General features: G+C 43.2%; 1 protein-coding gene across 2 annotated transcripts in view; it reads right to left on the minus strand.

The window, feature by feature from the left end:
* The window catches only part of FBXL20 (F-box and leucine rich repeat protein 20), a 75,040-nt gene extending 57,101 nt beyond the window's left edge, over window positions 1–17,939 (minus strand). Inside the window, exon 1 of one of the 2 annotated variants that reach the window (XM_033919024.1) lies at window positions 17,698–17,939. In XM_033919024.1, coding sequence (XP_033774915.1) covers window positions 17,698–17,835 — 138 coding nt within the window. In that variant the 5' untranslated portion in view covers window positions 17,836–17,939. Of the gene's footprint in view, window positions 1–17,355; window positions 17,480–17,697 lie in introns of those variants that run through there. The other variant, XM_033919025.1, reaches the window with a different exon arrangement.
* Between the last annotated feature and the right edge of the window lie 3,283 nt (window positions 17,940–21,222).

Raw genomic sequence — 21,222 nt, forward strand, 5'->3', positions numbered from 1 at the left:
TCTTACAGCTGCTGTAAGAAGGTAATTTAGATTCGCGGCTAAGGGCAGGGAAGTTTGTCGGACCAGGGCTGTTGTCGGTCGGTCGGGGAAGCGCCACAAAAGTAAGGGGACCTGGCCGGCTGTGCTGCACCCGGGGCAGGGCGGACCGCCCCCCCCCCCTTGGTAGCCACTCGAGCCGCGAGGCTACTCCTCCTTACCTACCCTGCCTGTAGCACAGAGCCGAACGGAAGTCTTCCCGACTTCAGCGCTGACGTCGGAGGGAGGGAGGGCTTGGTTTAAGCCCTCCCTCCCCTCCAACGTCAGTGTTGACGTCGGGAAGACTTCCGTTCGGCTCTGTGCTGCAAGCAGAGCAGGTAGGGAGAAAAGCCGCGCGACTTAGTACATCCAGCCCCGCAGGAACCCCGCTACCCTCAGAGGCATCCCCACGGGATCCCCGCGACCCTAGGGAGCGTCCCCATGGGATTCCCACGACCCTAGGAGGCTTCCCCATGGGATCCCCGCGACTCAAAGGGGGAACCCGCGGGATGCCCATGGGTCCCGCGGGATGCCCGTCATCCCCGTGCAGCTTTCTAGTTGGGATTAGAAATAGGGAAATTTCAATTATTCTTTGATTCATTTGGGTAGTTAGTGGCCACAGTGTTTATTTTTTATTTTTGTCACCAAATAGGGATATAGGGTTTTGCTTCCTTTGGTTTTAATATCTAAGGAGTAGGTATCGTGGAGGAAGCTGTTCTGGGCCAGGAGAGGAAGAAAGGTACCCAACGGAGACATTAAAGGACTGGATACTCATCTGTTTTGCTGCTGAAAAATCCTGTCTGTGGAAATTAGTGAGGAAAATTTTGGGACAAGTTTTGATTGCATCTGAAAGTATTGATTCCTTTAGTTATCTAGAAAATTAAGAATACAATATTTTCTGGATACTAAATAAACTATTATTTTAATATTTATTTTATTTCACCTGTTGTTTTTGTCTATTTGGGTGAAGTTTATTTTAAAATGTAAATCTGTTACTTCCTTAAAGAAAACATAATTGAACCCTTGACCAAAACGACAACATTGTGGAGAATTACAGTTTGAGAAAGTATCAGGTTACAAAAAAAAAAGCCTTACTGGGTCAGACCAATGGTCCATCAAGCCCTACTGGGCCCTCACGGTGGCCAATCCAGATCACTAGTACCTGACTAAAACCCAAAGAGTAGCAACATTCCATTATCTCAGAGTAAGCAACATTCCAGAACCCCAAATAGTAGCACTATTCTAGAATCCCAAAGTGCAGCAACATTCCATGCTACCTATCCAGGGAAAACAGTGGCTTGCCCCATGTCTTTCTCAATAACGGACTCTGGACTTTTCCTCCAGGAAATTGTCCAAATCCTTATTAAAACCAGTGTAGACTTTAAATCCTTCCAAAAATTGTTAAAGCCCATTAGTGAGAGCTTTTCTTACCTGACCATTCTGAAATCAGTGGATAACAGAGCACTGCTATGTGATCTGGATATAAGATGATGGCTCTTAATAAATTTTTTATTTGATAATGTATTAATGGATTTGTAAAGTTTTGTCACTTTTTATGTATGTATCAACTGTTACCCACTTAGTAGATAAGTGGGATAGAAAATTTTTAAATAAATAAATACATACTCCAGAGGTGTATAATACTTACATGCAAAGAAACGTAACAGAAATGGCTCCTTTCAAACTCTGCCTTGTTTTCTACTCCTCCCAGCCCATGAAACTACCCCTTCTTTCCAGAATATTAGGAATTATTAGAAAAAGGAATACAGAATAAAACCTAATGCCTCTGCATCTTTCCATGGCATAATTACACCTTGAATACTGTGTATACTTCTGGTAGTCCCATTACAAAAACTATACAGTGGAACTGGAAAAGATGAATGTTAATTCCCTATAGTTCCACACGTACACTTAGATCATCTTCCCAAAACCTATTAGTTGTTCCCTCCTTAAAAATAATAGGTACTCGAAGATTAGATATGTTCTCTGTAGTTGGCCCCCAATGGTGGAATTCATTGCCTCAATACATAAAAATTGAAAAAGACATTTTATCCTTCAAGAAATCCTTGAAAACATTTCTTTTTAAACAGGCTTTTAATATCTAAAATTTATTTTAGTTTAACAATTTTGCTTTTAAAATCCCCTTATTACCCAATGTTTTTTTCCTTAAATGTATTTCTCAACACAATAGATGTAACTTTAACCCCCCTTCCCTCCCAATTGTTGTTGGTCATGTTGGATTTCTATTGTTTATATATACTGTATGTTTTTTAACTCAATTGTATTTTATTATTATGTACATCGCTTTGTATAAAGATATAGCGATTCATCAAATATTTAATAAACCTTGAAACCTTGAATGAAGAGTGGGTAACCAAAATGATAAAAGGGATGGAACAACTTCCCTATGACGAATGGCAAAGAGGTTATGGCTGGTCAGCTTGGAGGGCAGAGGTCTATAAAATCATGACTGGAGTAGAATGGACAAATGCAAATTGATTATTTACTCTTTCAAAGAGGACAAACACTAGAGGACATGCCATAAACTGACAAAGTAGTACATTTAAAACCAAATAGAAGAAACTTTTCTTTCACTCAATGCATAATTAAGCTTTGGAATTTGTTGCCACATAGAATGTGGTAAAGCAGTTAGTACACCTAGGGCTCCTTTTATCAAGGTGCGCTACGGGGGTTAGCGCATCGGATATTTCATCATGCGCTAAGCCCCGCGGCAGCCTAAAATCCTAACGCCTCGTCAATGGAGGCGTTAGGTACTAGCGCGGTATTCCAGGCGTTAAACCGCTACCGCGCCTTTGTAAAAGGACCCCCCAGTTTCAAAAATGATTTGAACAAATTCCTGGAGGGAAGTCCATAAACTGTTATTAATGTAGACTTCAAAAAAAGATACCAGTACTTCTTATTGCTGGGGATAAGCAGCATAGAGTCTTGTGACTGTAGGATCCTAACAGATACTTGTAACCTGTATTTGCCACTGTTGAAACAGGATACTGAGCTTCATCAACTAGTGAAACAATATTTAAGTACTGTACATAAGTAACCCCCCCCCCAACAACAACTGCCAAACTCCATCCCAAAAATTACTCTTCCCAAATCTACCAACTCCCCCAATTATTCTTCCCCCTGCCAAACTATTCTATCTAAACCAGTGGTCTCAAACTCAAACCCTTAGTGGGGCCACATTTTGGATTTGTAGGTACTTGGAGGGCCGCAGAAAAAATAGTTAATGTCTTATTAAAGAAATGACAACTATGCATGAGGTAAAACTCTTTATAGTTTATAAATCTAGCGATTGGCTGGCCCGGAACTTCCTCCCCGACATTAGAATTTACGTCGGGTGGCGAGAAGTGGTCGGCTCCGTGCTGGGGAAGATAAGCAGGGAGAGTTAAGACCTTGGCGCTGGCCTGTTCCCCGATTGTGGCGGTGGGAAGGGAAGCAGATTGGGGACCCCTGCTTTAGGCGAGGACAGATCGCGGGCCACAAAATAGTCCCTGGGGACCGCATGTGGTCCGCGGGCCGCATGTTTGAGACCGCTGATCTAAACCAGTGTTTTTCAACCGCTGTTCCGCGGCACACTAGTGTGCCGCGAGATGTTGCCTGGTGTGCCGTACGGTCAGGGCCGCCATCAGGGCAGTACCACCAGTCTAGGGAGAGGGGCGGTCCGCCCCACGTGGACAGGAGAGAGCTGGACGGGGGACCCGCAGAGTTCAATACATCTCGAGCCGCGAGGCTCGTCTTCTGTTCCTGCCTGCCCTGCAGTTAACATATAGCCGATCGCAAGCGTTCCCCGATGTCAGCGCTGACGTCGGAGGGAGGGCTTAAGCAAAGCCTGCCCTCCGACGTCAGCGCTGACGTCGGAGAATACTTCCGTTCGGCTATTTGTGTGCGGCAGGGCAGACAGGAAGCAGAAGACAAGCCTCGCGGCTTGAGCTTCATTTTGCTGAGAAAGTTGCAAAGATGGGCTGGGAGGCAAACACGGAACACAAAAGGGGGGAGGGAGTGCATTTTGGACACAAGGCATGATCTTGGGAGAGAGGAAGGGAGGGAAAGAGATGCTGAGGTGGGGGAGGGAATGGGTTTTTGGACACAGAAGGCATGGACTTGGGAGAGAGGAAGGGAGGGAGAGAGGAAGGGAGGGAAAGAGATGCTGAGGTGGGGGAGGGAATGCGTTTTTGGACACAGAAGAAATGGACTTGGGAGAGAGGAAGGGAGGGAAAGAGATGCTGAGGTGGGGGAGGGAATGCGTTTTTGGACACAGAAGAAATGGACTTGGGAGAGAGGAAGGGAGGGAGAGAGGAAGGGAGGGAAAGAGATGCTGAGGTGGGGGAGGGAATGCGTTTTTGGACACAGAAGAAATGGACTTGGGAGAGAGGAAGAGAGGGAAAGAGATGCTGAGGTGGGGGAGGGAATGAGTGTTTGGACACAGAAGGCATGGACTTTGGAGAGAGGAAGGGAGGGAAAGAGATGGTTGTGTACACGGGGAATAGAAGAAAGGAGAATTTTTGGTCATAGGGAGGGAGGTACAGATAGTGGCATACCAGGGTGGGGGGGGGGGGCGGTCTGCCCCACCCCGGGTTTACGTCCCAAGGGGGTGCACAGCTGGCCACCCTCCAGTGTTGTCCCTAGGCCGGCAAACTGCGGCTCTTTAGCCACTTGAGTGCCACCGCCGCCAACGGTGATGTTGGCGGTGGCAGCATTATAAAATACTTTCTTTGTGTTTATTTGATTCCTATTCAAGAGAATTACTTTATATATAGTCAATATAGGCACAGAGTTAAATTTTTTAACATTTTCTAATGGTGGTGTGCCTCGTGATTTTTTTCATGAAACAAGTGTGCCTTTGCCCAAAAAAGGTTGAAAAACACTGATCTAAACTATACGCATGCCCTGTAACTAAGCCCACAGCTACTGAACCACTCATCTTCCTCCATGAACAAAGTTGACACCCTTCCTCTGAGTCAAAGACACACACACACTGAGGGGTTGGAAAGAATTTCATGTTTTCGCACTGTAACAAAACCTTTTTTAATATGTTTCTCCAAGCTCTTTTTCAATTGCCTTTACAAATGTATTTATTTTTATTATTTAAGATTTGCTATACTGCCTATAAGTTCACGAATCACATCTCCAACCAAGGCCAAGCCAGATAGCATGGGAACGGAGAGCTGCAGTGGTGCGAGAAGAGTTGGAAAAACAAGGCAAAATATGCACAACTCCAATGGGGTCTTCTCCAACCTCCAAAAATAAAAAAACAAAAAATATACCCAATCAAGACCAAGAGTTTTCAGGGCACCTAAAAATACTAGACTGGCAAACAAACGTGGTTTTTAGGGCCATAGCTCCTGCCTTCTTTCAACTCAGTCAGAAACAGTGCTAGGATCCTGGCACCAGGAACTTCATTCACAACTACACTGGCATTTCCCCCTTATTTTAGCAGACATAGCCCCCTCCTCTCACAATTCCTAAGCACTATGGAATGCTCTATCATAGGCTCTAACTGCAGCACCTCAGCCCAAGTCAACCATGGGTACAAAAGAACTGATCTGTGGATCCTCCTAAAATTTTTCCCAGCCCTAATTATAACAATATTGATCCACTGGGAGCTGAACTTAAGCTACCAGTTCATTTTACCAAATGCTTACGTATTTGATTCTTTATACACACTTTTCTGTGATGTAATCAAAGTGGTTTTAAATATTTCAGATCTGAATTAGCAAACTACTCTGTGTCCCCATGCCCATCACCTTAGCCCTCTAGACCAGTGTTCTTCAACTACCGGTCCACAGAATAGTGCCGGTCCACAGAAATTTTCTGCTGGTCCACAGGGCCAGCACGTGCATCAGGTCCACGGTGCGATCGATGTGGCGTTATCTTCGAGCCAGCTCCCTCTTCCTAACTGATTCAGTGCACAAAGCCACAGGCAGTGGCTCCTACGGGCTTCTTGCGCCTGAACCGGAAGCCTTCTCTCTGACGTTGCAACGTCAGAGGGAAGGCTTCTAGATGAGGCACGGGATGTGCAAGGTGCAATTAGTACTATTATGGGGCGGGGTCTGGGGTGGAGATTGGGTAGAGATGGGCGGGGTCTGGCCCACGACTTAGCCCAGTGTTGTTCAACCACCGGTCCACAGACCGATGCCGGTCCACAGAATAATTCTTTTATTTCTACCGGTCCATAGGTGTAAAAAGGTTAAAAAACACTGCTCTAGCCCACATGGGCGAAAATTGCAACCCTGTGCCCATTTCCTGTGTAAATCAGGGCTATGGGGGTGGAGTCAGAATTTGTAAAAATGTATGGATCAGATTCCAGCTTCAAATAAAAATTTACAGCATTATAATATATGATGAATTTATTATTTTATACTTAGATATATATTTTTGTCCTAGATCCAAAGTGCTGGTAAATATGGTATATTTAGATCCAAAACAAAAAATGTAGGGACTCTTTTTTTCTGAAGCTTCGCGTGCGCTAATGGACATTAGTGTGTAATAAATGTTGCAGGTCCTATTTTATACCTACGAGTCAGGTGGCACTTAGTGCACACTAAGGGCTCCTTTTACGAAAATAAGCTAGCGTTTTTAGCACACATACCGGATTAGCGCGCGCTAGCTGAAAATCTACCACCTGCTCAAGGGGAGGCGGTAGCGGATAGCGCGCACGCTATTCTGCACGTTAAGGCCCTAACGCGCCTTCGTAAAAGGAGTCCTAAGTTTTATTAAAAGGGCCTCTTAAAGCCTAGTACCAGTAGGAATGTTGGTTGGGACAGACTCTGTATATCTCTCTGCTCATTCTCCAAGCCTTCCAGTCTCTCCTGTGTAAATATGATTAAGCATTTTCTTTCATTTATCTTCTGTTAACATTTTAAAGGATTCTGCTTATGATGGGAAGATTATCTGAATGTTTACTTCTATTATGTCTGATGACTCCTTGCAATACATATTTCCTGTCAGCCTACAGCTTGGCTGGATAGAACCTGTGCATTTAATTTGAGAACCAGCTTGTCCATAAACCAGGTAAAACTGGGATTCTGACCTTTTTTCTTAGTCTACATTTAGAGACAATGGCTAGATGAGCAGCACTATGTGCTCACTATTTCACAACCAACAGCTGCTCGGTTGAGTCAGCATTCCTCAGCAGGGCAACCTTGGCATCTTATTCATTCCTTGTGCCATATACACACCAAAGCTACTGTAAGGGCAGCAATATATTGAATCTAATTCTCAGTCTTATATACCAAATCATCTCCAAAAAGTAGGAGCTCGATTAGGTTACATGATTACATCACAAAGAAAAAGATCCATTAACATTCATTGGAGCTATAGCCTATAAAGTGATGAAACATAGTGGTTTTTAAGGTTTTGCAAAAGATCTGAAAAGATAACTCTATCTAATTTGAGGAGGTAGTCCATTCCATATCGCAGTTAGAAAGTATGGAAAGGAGTGTGAAATTTTACTAATGGACTTGATTCTTCTTAATGATGTATTCAAATGAGTTGTTCTCGAGCCCGAAGATCTCATGGTGTTTAGAGATAAAAACATCAAAGGAACAAATAGTTTACGTAAAATTTTAAAGACTATAGAGGCGCATTTAAATTGAACTCTCAATTGAAACGGAAGCCAATGTGGAGTTAGGTGGATGATCCAAGATGGCGGCAGGCTAGAAGCGATGAGGGAGCCACTCGGAAGACTTATTCCCCTAAATTTTCTTCCATGGCAATACATACCTATTGAGGATGCTGAAACAAAGGAGCCAGAGCGCCGTTGGTGCCTTGCAACGGCCCGGCAATATTGAGGAGTTACTCCGACGAATGCAGGGAGTCCTGACAATGTCGGAGAGTAGCCCGCCGAGGGCACATGGAGCAAGCTGATCCTCCATGGCTGGAAACAATGCTTAGCCCCAACGTTAGGGCGCTGCCCCTGCAGCCTCAAACTACCAGCTCTCCAAGGGCTGTGGAAGCCCCGGATGTCGTGATGTTTCACTCCCCAGAGGCAAGCATTATTACATCGGGGAGTCTGGAGGTTGGAGCTCTGATCTCAGGGAAGCCAACCAAAGATTTTGAGGCAGAATCAGTGTTGGAGGTGGGATTGAACCAGGGAGGAAAATAACAAAAAAACTTTACAGACTGGTGAGCACTTTGCTACTTCGCAATTTAATATATCTTTGGATAAACCTGCAGAGGTAACCCTAGATTTGTTATGGGATCTTATGGTTGGTCTGGTGAGGACCATAAGTCCCAATCTTCAAACTATTGAAGGGAAATTGACTGAGCATTCTAAGGAACTAAAAGAATTAAAATTTGAACTGGCTGCTTTCAATTCTTCTGTTCAGAAACTTGAACAGGAAATAAAAACTTCTAAACAGTTACAAGAAACATTGGTGAGAGACAATATTAATCTCAGGAGAAAAATGGAGATGCTTGAGAATAACTCTCGTTATACCAACTTACAATTGATTAATTTCCTTAGGCTTACATCGGTAATGCCTAGGGAAATACTTTAAAGATATTTGTTGGAAATCTTGGAAATCGCAGAAGAAACAATGCCACCATTTTCTCAAATACATCATATACCTGATAAAAATCAATCTCAACAAAAAAGGCTCTAGACCAAGAAAAGAGCCAATGAACGTTTCAAAATTGTTTGTCTTCAGATACTGAGGCAGCAGTGGCATCCACTTTGATTATATCTTTAGTTCTTTCAATTAATAAAGTTTGGCTGATGAAACTTTTCTTTAAAAATTGACAGAAAGAGTTCATTGGCAGACGCGCCATTGTGAGTTTCTTTTGATGAAGCCTGGGGGTTATATCTTTGGTGCTACTTTTTATTTACATCACCCCTATAAGTGCATGGAGGGGCATAATTAAAAAAAAAGTCTAAAGTCTCCTTTTGGCCTAAGGCCCTAAACGCTGAAAGTAGCAGCAGGGAAAATGTCCATTCTCAAAATAAACGTCCAAAATGGTTTTGTTTTGTTTTAGAATGGCCTACCTCTAGGTTCAGCAGTTTAAATGCCCAGACCACACCACGTCTAAACTTACAACACATTATCAACCCAAAAAATAGCCTAAGTCCCAAACGCTCAAAACAAGACCTCATCTCCACTGCCGTGATCACCCCCACCCCCGAACTGCCGTAATCCTTGGCAGGAGAGATGCCATGGTTCGTGGCAGTTCAGGGGGGATGGCGATCTCGGAAGGAAAGATGGCCAATCTCTCCTGCCGCAATGGTGATCCACATCCCCCGACACAATATCGGCAGAAGGAGCCCAGGCCTTCCTGCCCATGGAGATTCCCCATCCCCCCTAAAATATGGGCAGGAGAGATCCCAGCCTTCCTGCCCCCGATGCCCTCCCCCCAACCGCCTCCCCGAACCCCTTCCATCCCTTTACTCACAGTAGGTTGGATGGACGGACGGGTCCCAAGCCCATCCACCCGGCAGGCCCGGGTGCGTGGGGTGGTTTGGGGGGAGGGTGTTCGGGGGGCTGGTGGTGGGGGAGGCATCGGGGGCAGGAAGGCCTGGGATCCCTCCTGCCCGTATTTTAAGGGGGGAGGGTTGCGGGACTCACACCTCGGCAGGAGGGGTTGGGCTACCTCCTTCCGGTATTGTGTCGGGGGAGGTGGATCGCGATCATGGCAGGAGAGCTTGGCCATCTCTCCTGCCGCGATCTCGATCCCCGAACTGCCGCAAATTGCAGCAGTTTGGGGGGAGGATCGCGATCGCGGCAGGGGAGATGAGGCATCTCTCCTGCTGCGATCATTGCAGTGGGGGGTGGGCAGGTTGCCGGAGCCGCTGAGCTGATCTTTTACTAAGCTGCGCTAGCGTGTCAAGAACTAACGCCAGCTCAATGCTAAAACCGCTAGCGCAGCTTAGTAAGGAGCCCTTGGTTTAAGTCAAAACGTATAAGTTCCGACTAGGCAACCTGGTAAAGGTTTTAGTTATACTTGCTGTACGAATAAGTCTAGGTCGGCCCACCTCCCGCCCTTTCCCCTCCTCTAAAAACGACTCTCTTTAGGCTCTAGGCGTTTAGAAGCAGGGAAATATGACCACAACACCACTTCTGCAAAAAGCACATTGGCTACCAGTCTCGCACAGAATTACTTACAAAATTGCGCTGTTAACCTTTAAAACCCGACAATCTAATGCACCAATATTTCTGGACCACTTTCTGATACCATATACCCCATTTAGGACACTTAGATCAACAGAACAGCATCTTCTGACTATTCCCTCCTTAAAAGTAATAGGCACTAGGAGATCTACTATTTTTTCGGTTATAGCTCCTCAGCTCTGGAATAATCTTCCAAATTACTTGCTTGGTGAAACCTCGTTAGAAAAATTCAAAGGTTAAAAAAAAAAAAAGTTTCCTGTATAAAGATGCATTTGAGACATAGACAAGATAACCAGTTTACAGTTAAATTTTATATTTCATAACCTAATATCCAGTCTCAATCAGTCCTCATTCATAGAACTCAAAATTTTCCTTCTTTTTTTCCTCTTATTTTCTCTACTTCCTTATCTTCACTTTTGACACCCCCCCTATGTTACCCATAAATGTTTCAAAACCAAAGTGGAATTGTCCAATCAGAATGGTGCACAAAAGAAGTGTCTTTCAACTCATCTGATAAATCCAAATGCCTTTATTCATCCAAAGTTGTGCGAATTCATACAGTGACTCAAAGACTCGACATGTACATGTTTCGGCCTACCCGGCCTGCATCAGGAGTCTGAGGAGTCTTTGGGTGTACAATGAAATACAAGATCTAATGTAAGCCAACCAAAACGTTACTTCTGTACGAATCTTCGTAGCACTACAACACGCTGTGGCCTTGCTGCGAGTAAAAAAAAAAAGAAACATGTACATGTCGAGTCTTTGAGTCACTGTATGAATTCGCACAACTTTGGATGAATAAAGGCATTTGGATTTATCAGATGAGTTGAAAGACACTTCTTTTGTGCACCATTCTGATTGGACAATTCCACTTTGGTTTTGCTCTTTTGAGTTTTGTGGTTTTGTTTCCCCTGTTCTTGTGTACCCATAAATGTTTCTCCATTTTCTTTAATGATTATAGTTCATCCCTCTCTCCTTCTGTATCAGTACTAAATTTGTACGTGTATATTTTATTTTTGTAACAAACTGTCTTATGGTCTGTCCCCTATTTTTTTAACTTGTAATATGCTTTGAAATATTTGACATTGTGTGCATAACAAATTTTAATAAAACCTGAAAGGCCTAAGCTGGTTTTAGATACGTCTAAAACCAGCTTTGATTATCGGTACTTGGATGATCTGGCTTTTTGATCATTCAAGTACCGATTTAGGCCACTTTTTAGACATTTGGGTTTTTTTTTAAATTATGAGCCCCCTAGTGTATTCCATACCGTTAAATATGTTTTCTTCGAGCCCGGTCAGTTGACAGCATTTTTGTCGTTATCCAGCCTGGGAACTGAAAAATCTTGAGCCCAATTGATTTATAATATGAAACTCTATAGCCTATATTATACTTTAAATATATGTTTAAATATTTTCTTAAAGCATTATTAGCTAGTGTACTTTATTTGCTTTTTTTGTTGGGAGCATTAAGCTTTAAAACTTCATTGTAATATGTAATTACTAACTTGCTTTCTGTACAAGTGTATACTTGGTGTTTATGTTTTCAAAAATCAATCAATAAATAATAGAAAAAAGAAACAGAAGCCAATGTAATTTCCTCAACAGAGGTGACAAGTAATCAAATTTTTTCTTTCCAAAAATCAGTCTGGCTGCAGCATTTTGAATCAATTGCAGCCGTTTCTCGTTTCCTTTGCTTAATCCCACATAAATGGAATTACAGTAATCCAGCTGTGCCAAGATAATGGTTTGAACCAATACTGCAAAATGATCTAATTTCCAGATCATTTATAAATAAGTTATATAGCACCTGTCCCAGTACAGACCCCTGTGGCACTCCACTGTTTACTCTCCTCCATTGAGAAAAATGACCATTTAACCCTACCCTCTGTTTTCTATCCGATAACCAATTCCTAATCCATAACTGAACTTTGCCACCTATCCCATGACACTTTAATTTTCTCAGGAGCCTCTCGTGAGGAACTTTATCAAAAGCTTTCTGAAAATCTAGATAAACTATATTAACCGGCTCATCTTTATCCACATGTTTATTCACACCTTCAAATAAGTCAAGCAGATTTGTGAGGCAAGATCTCCCTTAGCTGAATCATTGCTGACTCCGTCTCATTCAATCATGTTTGTCTATGTGTTCCACAACTTTATTTTTTATAATTGTTTCTACCATTTTGCCCATCTGTCTGTTAAGTTATTTATTGTACTAACAATCCCTAGTATTGTCCTGCACCGTTAATTTTAGAATCTGGTTTAACAGTATCTGTTCTGTATATTATTTTTTACACTGCCTAGAAGTCGGATTAGTTGGTATAAGAAATTTTAAATAAACTTGAAACAAAGTTGCTTTAGCAATAATGGGGTTCACATATGCAGAAGTTGGACTTGCACCAAATGCTCCTTACAATTCTTAAATCCAAATAACTATATCACTTTCCTTTATACAGCCTGAAAAGCCAAGCTAGGTTACACAAAGATGAAGAAAGTGAAAGTTATAGGTGATCCCCTTTCATTTACAAATATTTTTGCTTAACTGAAGGCTCATGTTATAAGGACTTATGTTTTACAGGCCTTTGCACACTACAAATGCTGTACACGTGATAGTGAGAACACACTCTTGTGAAAAACAACCATACACAGGCTCCCAAATTACTATTCTGCCAAATGAGAACAGAATTCCAGGATTTATATTATTATTAGACAACAGCAGTAGTAATGAAGTCTTCTCAGTGCATTCATAATTTTGATTAATATACTTTCATTTCATTTATTTAAACTTGATATACTGCCTTAGCTAACTGGAAGAACAAAACAGTTTACATTTTTGAAACAATATCAGAGAGAAGGAAAAGGAACCATAGTAATCAGATAATAATAATAACTTTATTTTTTCTATACTGCCATAATCTTGCGACTTCTAGGCGGTTCACAATGAAGAATAGCTGTACAGTCAGCGAATTACAGTGTACAAATAGAGAAGAGGTCACTGAGCGGTCAGTGATTATATGGTGCAAATTGGCAAGAAGAAAGATATACATAGGTTACAATATAATATTGACATGTTACATTGCAAATGGTTAGAAGTCAGCGAATAACCGAGTACAAATTGTGAGGTAGATTTACATTGGTTACAATATAATTTTGACATATTATATTGCATATGGTTAGAAGTCAGCGCATAACTGAACACAAATTGTGAGGAAGACATTGTACAATCAGAGAATACGGAATAGTGATAATGAGGAGTAATGAATTTAATATGATGAGCGGTAGCTTTGGACCGGGGGGAGAAAGTCTGATTGGGAAATAAATTTGTTAAACAAAGTGGTCTTTAATTCTTTCCGAAAGGTGCCATATGTCAACCTGGCGCCATCAATGAAGTAGCCTAGCCAAGTTTGCTGTCTACCAGCTTGAAACTTGAATGTTCTATCCAGGAAGGTTCGATATCTGGAGCCTGCGATTTTCGGATAGGCAAAGAGGTCGTGGGGGAGTAAAATTCGAAATGAGGTAGTAAATAGTTGGGGGCCATTCCCCACACCAGTTTATAGCAAAAGCAGGAGAATTTGAATAGAATTCTTGCCTCAATTGGTAACCAATGCAGCAATCTGTAAAAAGGACTAACGTGATCACTTTTCTTTAGTTCTTTAAGAAATAAACATTCACTGAAGATCAAATTTTATAGAAAATGTTAAGAAGGAGGGTCCAAGAGACTCTATGGTAGGGTAACCTCAGAGAAGAGGGGTAAAGGAAGTCCCGCGGACCTTGGGAGAAAGGTAACATCAGGCAACTTGTCATGTTTGTCTGTTTTAGATTGCAAGCTCTACTGAGAAGGGCCTGTCTCTTGAATAGTGCTGGGTATGTCTAGCAGCGCTACAGAAATAAGTCGTAATAGTAGTATGGGAAAAAGACTGGGGCGGGATGGACATTTCAACAGCAATCGACTTAGCTTAGCTGGAAAGCTTGCTTATACAACCGTGTTCTCAGATCTCCTCTGAACCCTCTCGAGTAATGCCATATCCTTCTTAAGGTACGGCGACCAATATTGAACGCAGTACTCCAGATGCGGACGCACCATCGCCCGATACAACGGCAGGATAACTTCTTTCATTCTGGTTGTAATACCTTTCTTGATTATACCTAGCATTCTATTTGCTCTCTTAGCGGCCGCTGCGCACTGTGCCGTCGGCTTCATTGTCATGTCCACCATTACCCCCAAGTCCCTTTTTTGAATGAGAGTACCCAAGAAAGGGACTTGGGGGTAATGGTGGATATGACAATGAAGCCGACGGCACAGTACGTAGCGGCCGCTAAGAGAGCGAATAGAATGCTAGGTATAATCAAGAAGGGTATTACAACCAGAACGAAAGAAGTTATCCTGCCGTTGTATCGGGCGATGGTGTGTCCGCCGCATCTGGAGTACTGCGTTCAATATTGGTCGCCGTACCTTAAGAAGGATATGGCGTTACTCGAGAGGGTTCAGAGGAGAGCGACACATCTGATAAAAGGGATGGAAAACCTTTCATACGCTGAGAGATTGGAGAAACTGGGTCTCTTTTCCCTGGAGAAGAGGAGACTCAGAGGGGATATGATAGAGACTTACAAGATCATGAAGGGCATAGAGAGAGTAGAGACAGATTCTTCAAACTTTCGAAAAATAAGAGAACAAGAGGGCATTCGGAAAAGTTGAAAGGGGACAGATTCAAAACAAATGCCAGGAAGTTCTTCTTTACCCAACGTGTGGTGGACACCTGGAATGCGCTTCCAGAGGACGTAATAGAGTAGAGTACGGTACTGGGGTTTAAGAAAGGATTGGACAATTTCCTGCTGGAAAAGGGGATAGAGGGGTATAGATAGAAGATTACTGCGCAGGTCCTGGACCTGTTGGGCTGCCGCGTGAGCGGGCTGCTGGGCACGATGGACCTCAGGTCTGACCCAGCGGAGGTATTGCTTATGTTCTTATGGCTGAAAACAAATACATGCCATGCAATTTTGTCTCAACCCACAGAGCTTTTTGTTTTTTAAATCAGCAAACTATTCATTACACAGATTCTCATTGCTCAGTTCGTATGTGCCTTTGGAGATCAGAAAAGGCTCCATATGGCATTTACGTACCAACATGAGTCTGTTGGATTTGTTTTGTTTTCTAACATTCAGACTGCATTACACTACTACAGTAGAACAAAAGAGGCCAAACTGCCGTGTTCACTGTTTTCTGAGTGAAATTCCAAACTGTGTAAGTCAAACTCTGTCAATAGCTGTGTGACCACTTTGCTCTCCTCCTAACAGCTGTTATAACCAGGCAGCAGTATCTTCTCTCTACCCCAATCAAAGAATTAAAAAAGTTATTTTATTGCATGGATTCAACTGCTTACTCACTACAGAAATGACAGAGAACAGTGGCACCTTATAGACAAACCAATTTGTTGGGGCTTGAGCTTTCGAGGACCAGAAGCCACATCATCAAATGCAGCTGATGAAGTGGACTTTAGTCCTTGAAAGCTCATATCTCAAATGTTGCTGTTTTTCGAGTGGAGGCCAGTGTGCCAAAAAACTTTAATGAGAGAGCCAAAAATACTAATAGATAAACTGGCAGCCACCTTGTCAACCACCACCATCCTGTCTCTACTTCCCTCCTTCAAGTTAGTCCTTCCTTTTCCCCTGCAGGTTTTTTTTAAATTCCCCCCCTATAATTTCTGTGGAGGCTTTCTGTAGCGCCATCTATTGAACAATTATTCTGGTTTGTTCCTGCATCACATAGAGAGCACAATGTAGTTTAAACTCACTGCAATCTAAGGGGATCTTTTACTTAAGATTAGCGTATGTTATTTGTAGCAAGGCCTATAGGAATAAAATGGGTTCTGTGGCAAATAACATGCACTAATCCTTAGTCAAAGACCCTCTAAGTCTTGTGAGTATAGGGTGATTTTGGGCAACATGTAGCTCAAACTCACCTAGAGCGACATGATATAAGAATTAAATAAAATAAGTTATGAGATACTATACACCAGCAGAAAATCTAAGAAAAAGGTAGGAGAGACTGTGTACTGGGGAAAGAGTCAGAAGCCATATAGGGTTGGGGGGGAGCCACTTGCTCAATATTTATTTTTTAGTGCTACTAATCATAAACATAAACAATTCTGTACAATGTTAAATATTCAAGTAGGGGAAAGGGATTAGGACTTGTATACTGCCTTTTTATAGTTACACAACCACACTCAAAGCTGTTTACATATATACAGGTACTTATTTTGTACCTGGGGCAATGGAGGATTATTAGGTGGCTTGCTCAGGGGCACAAGGGATTTGATCCCACAACCTCTGGGTGCAAAAGCAGCATCCCTACCACTAGGCCACTCCTCCCCAGAGTGGCCTACATAACAGGGAGATAAAGTGACTTGTCCAAGGTCACAAGGGGTATCAGTGACAGAACGGATTTGAAATACAGTTTCCTGAGCCTTAGGAAGATAGGTAAAAGCAGCTCCTGTGGCCTTTAAAATGGAAAGCTTTGTATATAGGAGATCCGGAGGAACTGGGTCAGCAAGAATGCAGAGAAGAAAAGACAGAAGCATCCTATGCTTTCCACTTTAAAAGCTGCTGGAGCTGGAACCAGGATTTTTTAAGATGCAAAAGCTTAACAGGATAACTGAGCTTTTACCAAGACCTCTTTCTCTGTCCACAGCTATAACCAAAGGACCACATCCTCCCATTTATTCAGTGTATTCTATAGAAGCTACTTTCTCCTAACCTATGTCCACGAAAAGGGGAGACTGTCTGAGCCTAGGTAGTTGCAACAGGTCTAGGCAGACTTTCTGTTCCTAACTTTGCTTCTTCTGCAAAAAGCTTCATCCTGTCCACAAGTACAATGAAAGGGACCAACCACGATCAGCACCCCCCTATCACCTCGACCCGGATAAGCCTTCAAAACAGCACACACACTGGTTCTTTCTACTTAGTGTCTTCAATCCAGAGATACCAAGTCACACCCATCAGGCGTGTGACACACATTTGACCACCCTCACAAGCAATAAAGGAGCCCCACCCCCATCCTGCATTTCCCCTTCTCCTCCCTGTCCGCAATCCGACTCCTCTCCCTCCCCTCCCCCATCCCACGGTCTGGCATCTCTCCCTCTCTCCGCGTTCTAGCTTCCCCCCTCCCCTCGCAGTCCGGTATCTCTCCGTCATTTTCAAGCCCCTTCACTACGTCCTACCTTTAAACTGGCTGCTGAGGTCGCCGGCAGCGACAGCGATCTACACAAGCTGCCTGCCACCGGCCCCGGGGCCTTCCCTCTGCCGCGTCCCGCCCCGCCGGAAACAGGAAGTTGCGTTGGAAGGGGCGGGAACCGGCAGAGGGGAGGCCCCGGGGCCGGTAGAAATTGCCGGCGACTTCGGCGATCAGGGGAGGTAGGACGGCGGATTGAGAGAAAGTGAGACAGGTGTCGCACCGGGGAGGGTAGGAATGGGGTTGATGGGGAAGAACGAGATGAATAGAGAGAGGCGGAGGTTAAGAGAGAGAAAATGATCGGGGGTTGAGCCTTTGCTGACGTTCCTACCTTGGGCCGACTTCGTCCTAGGTGAGGTCCCCGTGTCGGGGCTGTCCGGGAGCTACGCTGGAGCCGAAATCCATAAGGAGAGAGTTCCTGTCCTGTCTTTAGCCGCAGTTTCTGATAGACCTTGCGTGTAGAGCTCATCGCCAACCTGCAAAGTGTCTCCTAGGCTCAAGCAATGCCACCCAAGTTAATGCACACAGACCTGGATTGACTTGTGCATACTCTGCTTCCTCCACTTCCCACCTTTGCATCGATAACTGCTCTGTAGCTTTATTTCACTATTAAAATTTTGAAAAATATTTTTCCCTGTTCACCACTTTGACGATAATGTCATAACGTGTTTTCTGCTTGTATGTGAATCATGTTCTTCATAAAATGGGGGTGTACGAGGGCTGTTCAAAAAGTATCAGACCTTTATTCATAAAAAATACTAGTATTCAGATACAACAATCATACTAATCTCCTTCCAAGTAGTTCCTTGAGCTGCCACACTTCTTCCAACGATTCTGCCACGGGCGGAAGCAGCGCTGGAACGCCTCTTTTGAGATTGCTCACAACTGGTCTGTCGCATTCTGCATGATGTCTTCTCTTGCCTGAAATCTGGTCTCTTTCAGGAGCATTTTTAGCTTGGGGAAAAGCCAGAAGTCACACAGAGCCATGTTGGAAGAGTAGGGAGCCTGAAGAATCACAGGTGTGTTGTGTTTGGCCAGGAAACTCCGTATCAAATGTGAAGAATGGGCAGGTGCGTTATCGTGATGGAGCTGCCAATTGCCCGCTGACCATCGGTCCAGCCGTTTGCATCTCACAGTGTTACAAAGGCGATGCAGAACCCATTCATAGAACCCCTTGGTGATTCGACAATCCTACATCACCAGGGTCCTCACTTAGTCAATGATGATCTCAATCTGGATGTTGAGGGCCTACCAGAACGTGCTTCACGCTCCACTGATGTGCGGCCATCTCTGAAACGGTTGAACCACTCCTTTATCTGTGTGATGCCCATTGCTTCATCCCCGAAGGCCTGTTGAATCTTGCGGATCGTTTCCACATAGGGATTGCCAAGCTTTACACAAAATTTAATGCAGTAGCGGTGTTCAACTTTTTCTGTAATTTTGTCAAAAATGAAAATCAAGATGGTGCTCACTTACACTTCCTCACTCATCAGTGGTCTGCTGGTGACTGACAGCTTTTGTAGGTGGGAAAAAATTCAAACATGCACATTAGGGTCACCTACTTAAGGTTTGATACTTTTTGAACAGTCCTTGTATACCTATTGTTTCCTAGGAAATTAAACACTCAGGGGAATCTAAGGAAGAAAGTAGCTCCCACATCCCAAACCCTAGGCTTGAGCCATAGGAACTGTTTCCTCCAAGATTGTGTCTGCTTGGCCACATCTGGAAACACTTGCAATTGCTGACCACAAAACATAGCCTGCTTCTTAGCAAAATACAATTTAAGAATAGCCTGTTTTTTAGTTCTGTCTTAAATGTAACCCAAAGTATAGCTTGTTTTGCAATATAATCCTTAGAGGATTCCAAAAATTGAGATATATTTAAACTATCAGGAGACACCAATTGGTCTATTTCACCCTCCTCTGCCACATTTTTGGAGCTCATGGGGATGTAAAACATTGTCAGGTGTGAAATAATTCATCTGTGAGTATTGAAGAACATCTTTTAAATACATCCTGAGGAACTCCAATGGTGCCCTAGTGGGAGATTGGAAAATTAAGAAACCTAAGGTTTCTAGTTCTCATCCAGTTTTCCATCTTCTCTAATTGAAAATGTAATGACACACTGTCCTTAATATTTAACTTCACAGAAGATTGTAAAGTGGACATCGAAGTATCTAATCTATTTTCAATCAGATTCAATTGATCATGTTCAGTTACTTTCATAGTCATTTCAGATGAAAACTGGCAAAGCTAAGAAGCAGTGCCTTGTAAAAGAGGTTTCAATTTGATTCACCACCAGCCAAACATCTTGTAAATTGTTTTAACCTTTGGGAAGAAATCTATGCTTGGCTCTGATTCCATCTCAACAGGAACCAAGCATTAAACTAAACTAAATCTTGGGTTTATATACCGCGCCATCTTCGCATTTGTGGAGCTCGGCATGGTTTACAGGAATTATAAAGAGAAAGGAATTCCAAGGAAGGGTTGGGTGAAGATCGGAGAAGGAAGAGTGTTAGCGAGCTAGGATGTCGGAGGTGGGGATAGTTAGGTTTTTGAGAAAAGCCAGGTTTTCAGATGCTTGCGGAAGGGTTGGAGAGCACTCAGGTTCCGGAGAGGGGAGGCAAGGCCGTTCCAGAGCTCGATGAATCAGAAGAGGAGGGAAGTCCCCAGTTTTCCAGGGTGGGAAATGTCTTTTAGCATTGCACACTAGATGTCACTATGCTTTGCCTTAACGGCTCCATAATTGGGACCACAACCATGATTGTAAAGGGGGTGATTCTATCCCATCTTTGGAGATTGAATCTCAACTTCCCTCTGATCTTAGGTTGAAGAGGTGGTGAGGGTTCCCCTGATAAGGAAACAGATTGAACAGATAAATTTACCTTTTCTCCAAATGATATTGCTGAGGAGGGGTGAAGATAACGATCCATAGATCCAACAGCAGAGGAAATTATTTTTGCTTTTCTTTATCCATTCCTCAAAAAAGAAAAAATACTAAACTAAAAGGAGAAAATGCCAAATATATAACTAGCTAAAAGAAAAAAAATATTAGTAACCTGCCCCCTGCTCCTCAGGGCTCATAAGGAGTGTGTCCTGCCCCTTAGGACTCTCATCTGTGGCATGAAGATCTTAAGAGGCCAACTTAAGATCTCTTTCCCAGCACTGGTATCAGAAGCTGGCCATGGGGGTACCTGTCCCCAAACATGGGTGTCTTCCGGTTCAGCAACAGCCCTCCATGCAGCGCAGCATGAAATAGAGAGTTGCGCGGGGACAGAAATCCCACTTATCCCCACAAAGAATCCCCTCCATCCCCCATAAAAGTTACCTGTCCCCTTAGTACTTATTTGTATCTGGGACAGTGGAGAATTAAGTGACTTTCCCAGAGTCAAAAGGAGATGCAGTGGGAATCAAACCTAGTTCCCTTGGATCTCAGGCCTTTGCACTATTAGGCTACTCTTTCACCTGTCTAACACTATTTGGACATATTGTTTAAGCTCTTAAAGAAGTTGACTAAGAAACCTACAAAAGCTTTTTTTTTTTTTTTTTTTGCCTTTGGCATCTGTTGTCATTTGATTTTTGTACACCCTTTTGGCAAGGTTGCATCATTTGAATATTTTAAAAAGTAACCATTCTATTTTGTAAAATAATAATTACACCAACAAAATGATAGACCATTCAATAAAGAATGCTTAACATGGCAAATGAGGTTTAACATGGATAAGTGTAAGGTGATGCATGTCGTTAACAAAAATCTCATGCACAAATACAGGATGTCCAGGGCGGTACTTGGAGAGACCTCCCAGGAAAGGCACTTGGGAGTTCTGATCGACAAATCGATGAAGCCGTCCACGCAA

Source organism: Geotrypetes seraphini, chromosome 13 (assembly GCF_902459505.1).
Source record: "Geotrypetes seraphini chromosome 13, aGeoSer1.1, whole genome shotgun sequence".
Taxonomy (NCBI): Eukaryota; Metazoa; Chordata; class Amphibia; order Gymnophiona; family Dermophiidae; genus Geotrypetes; species Geotrypetes seraphini.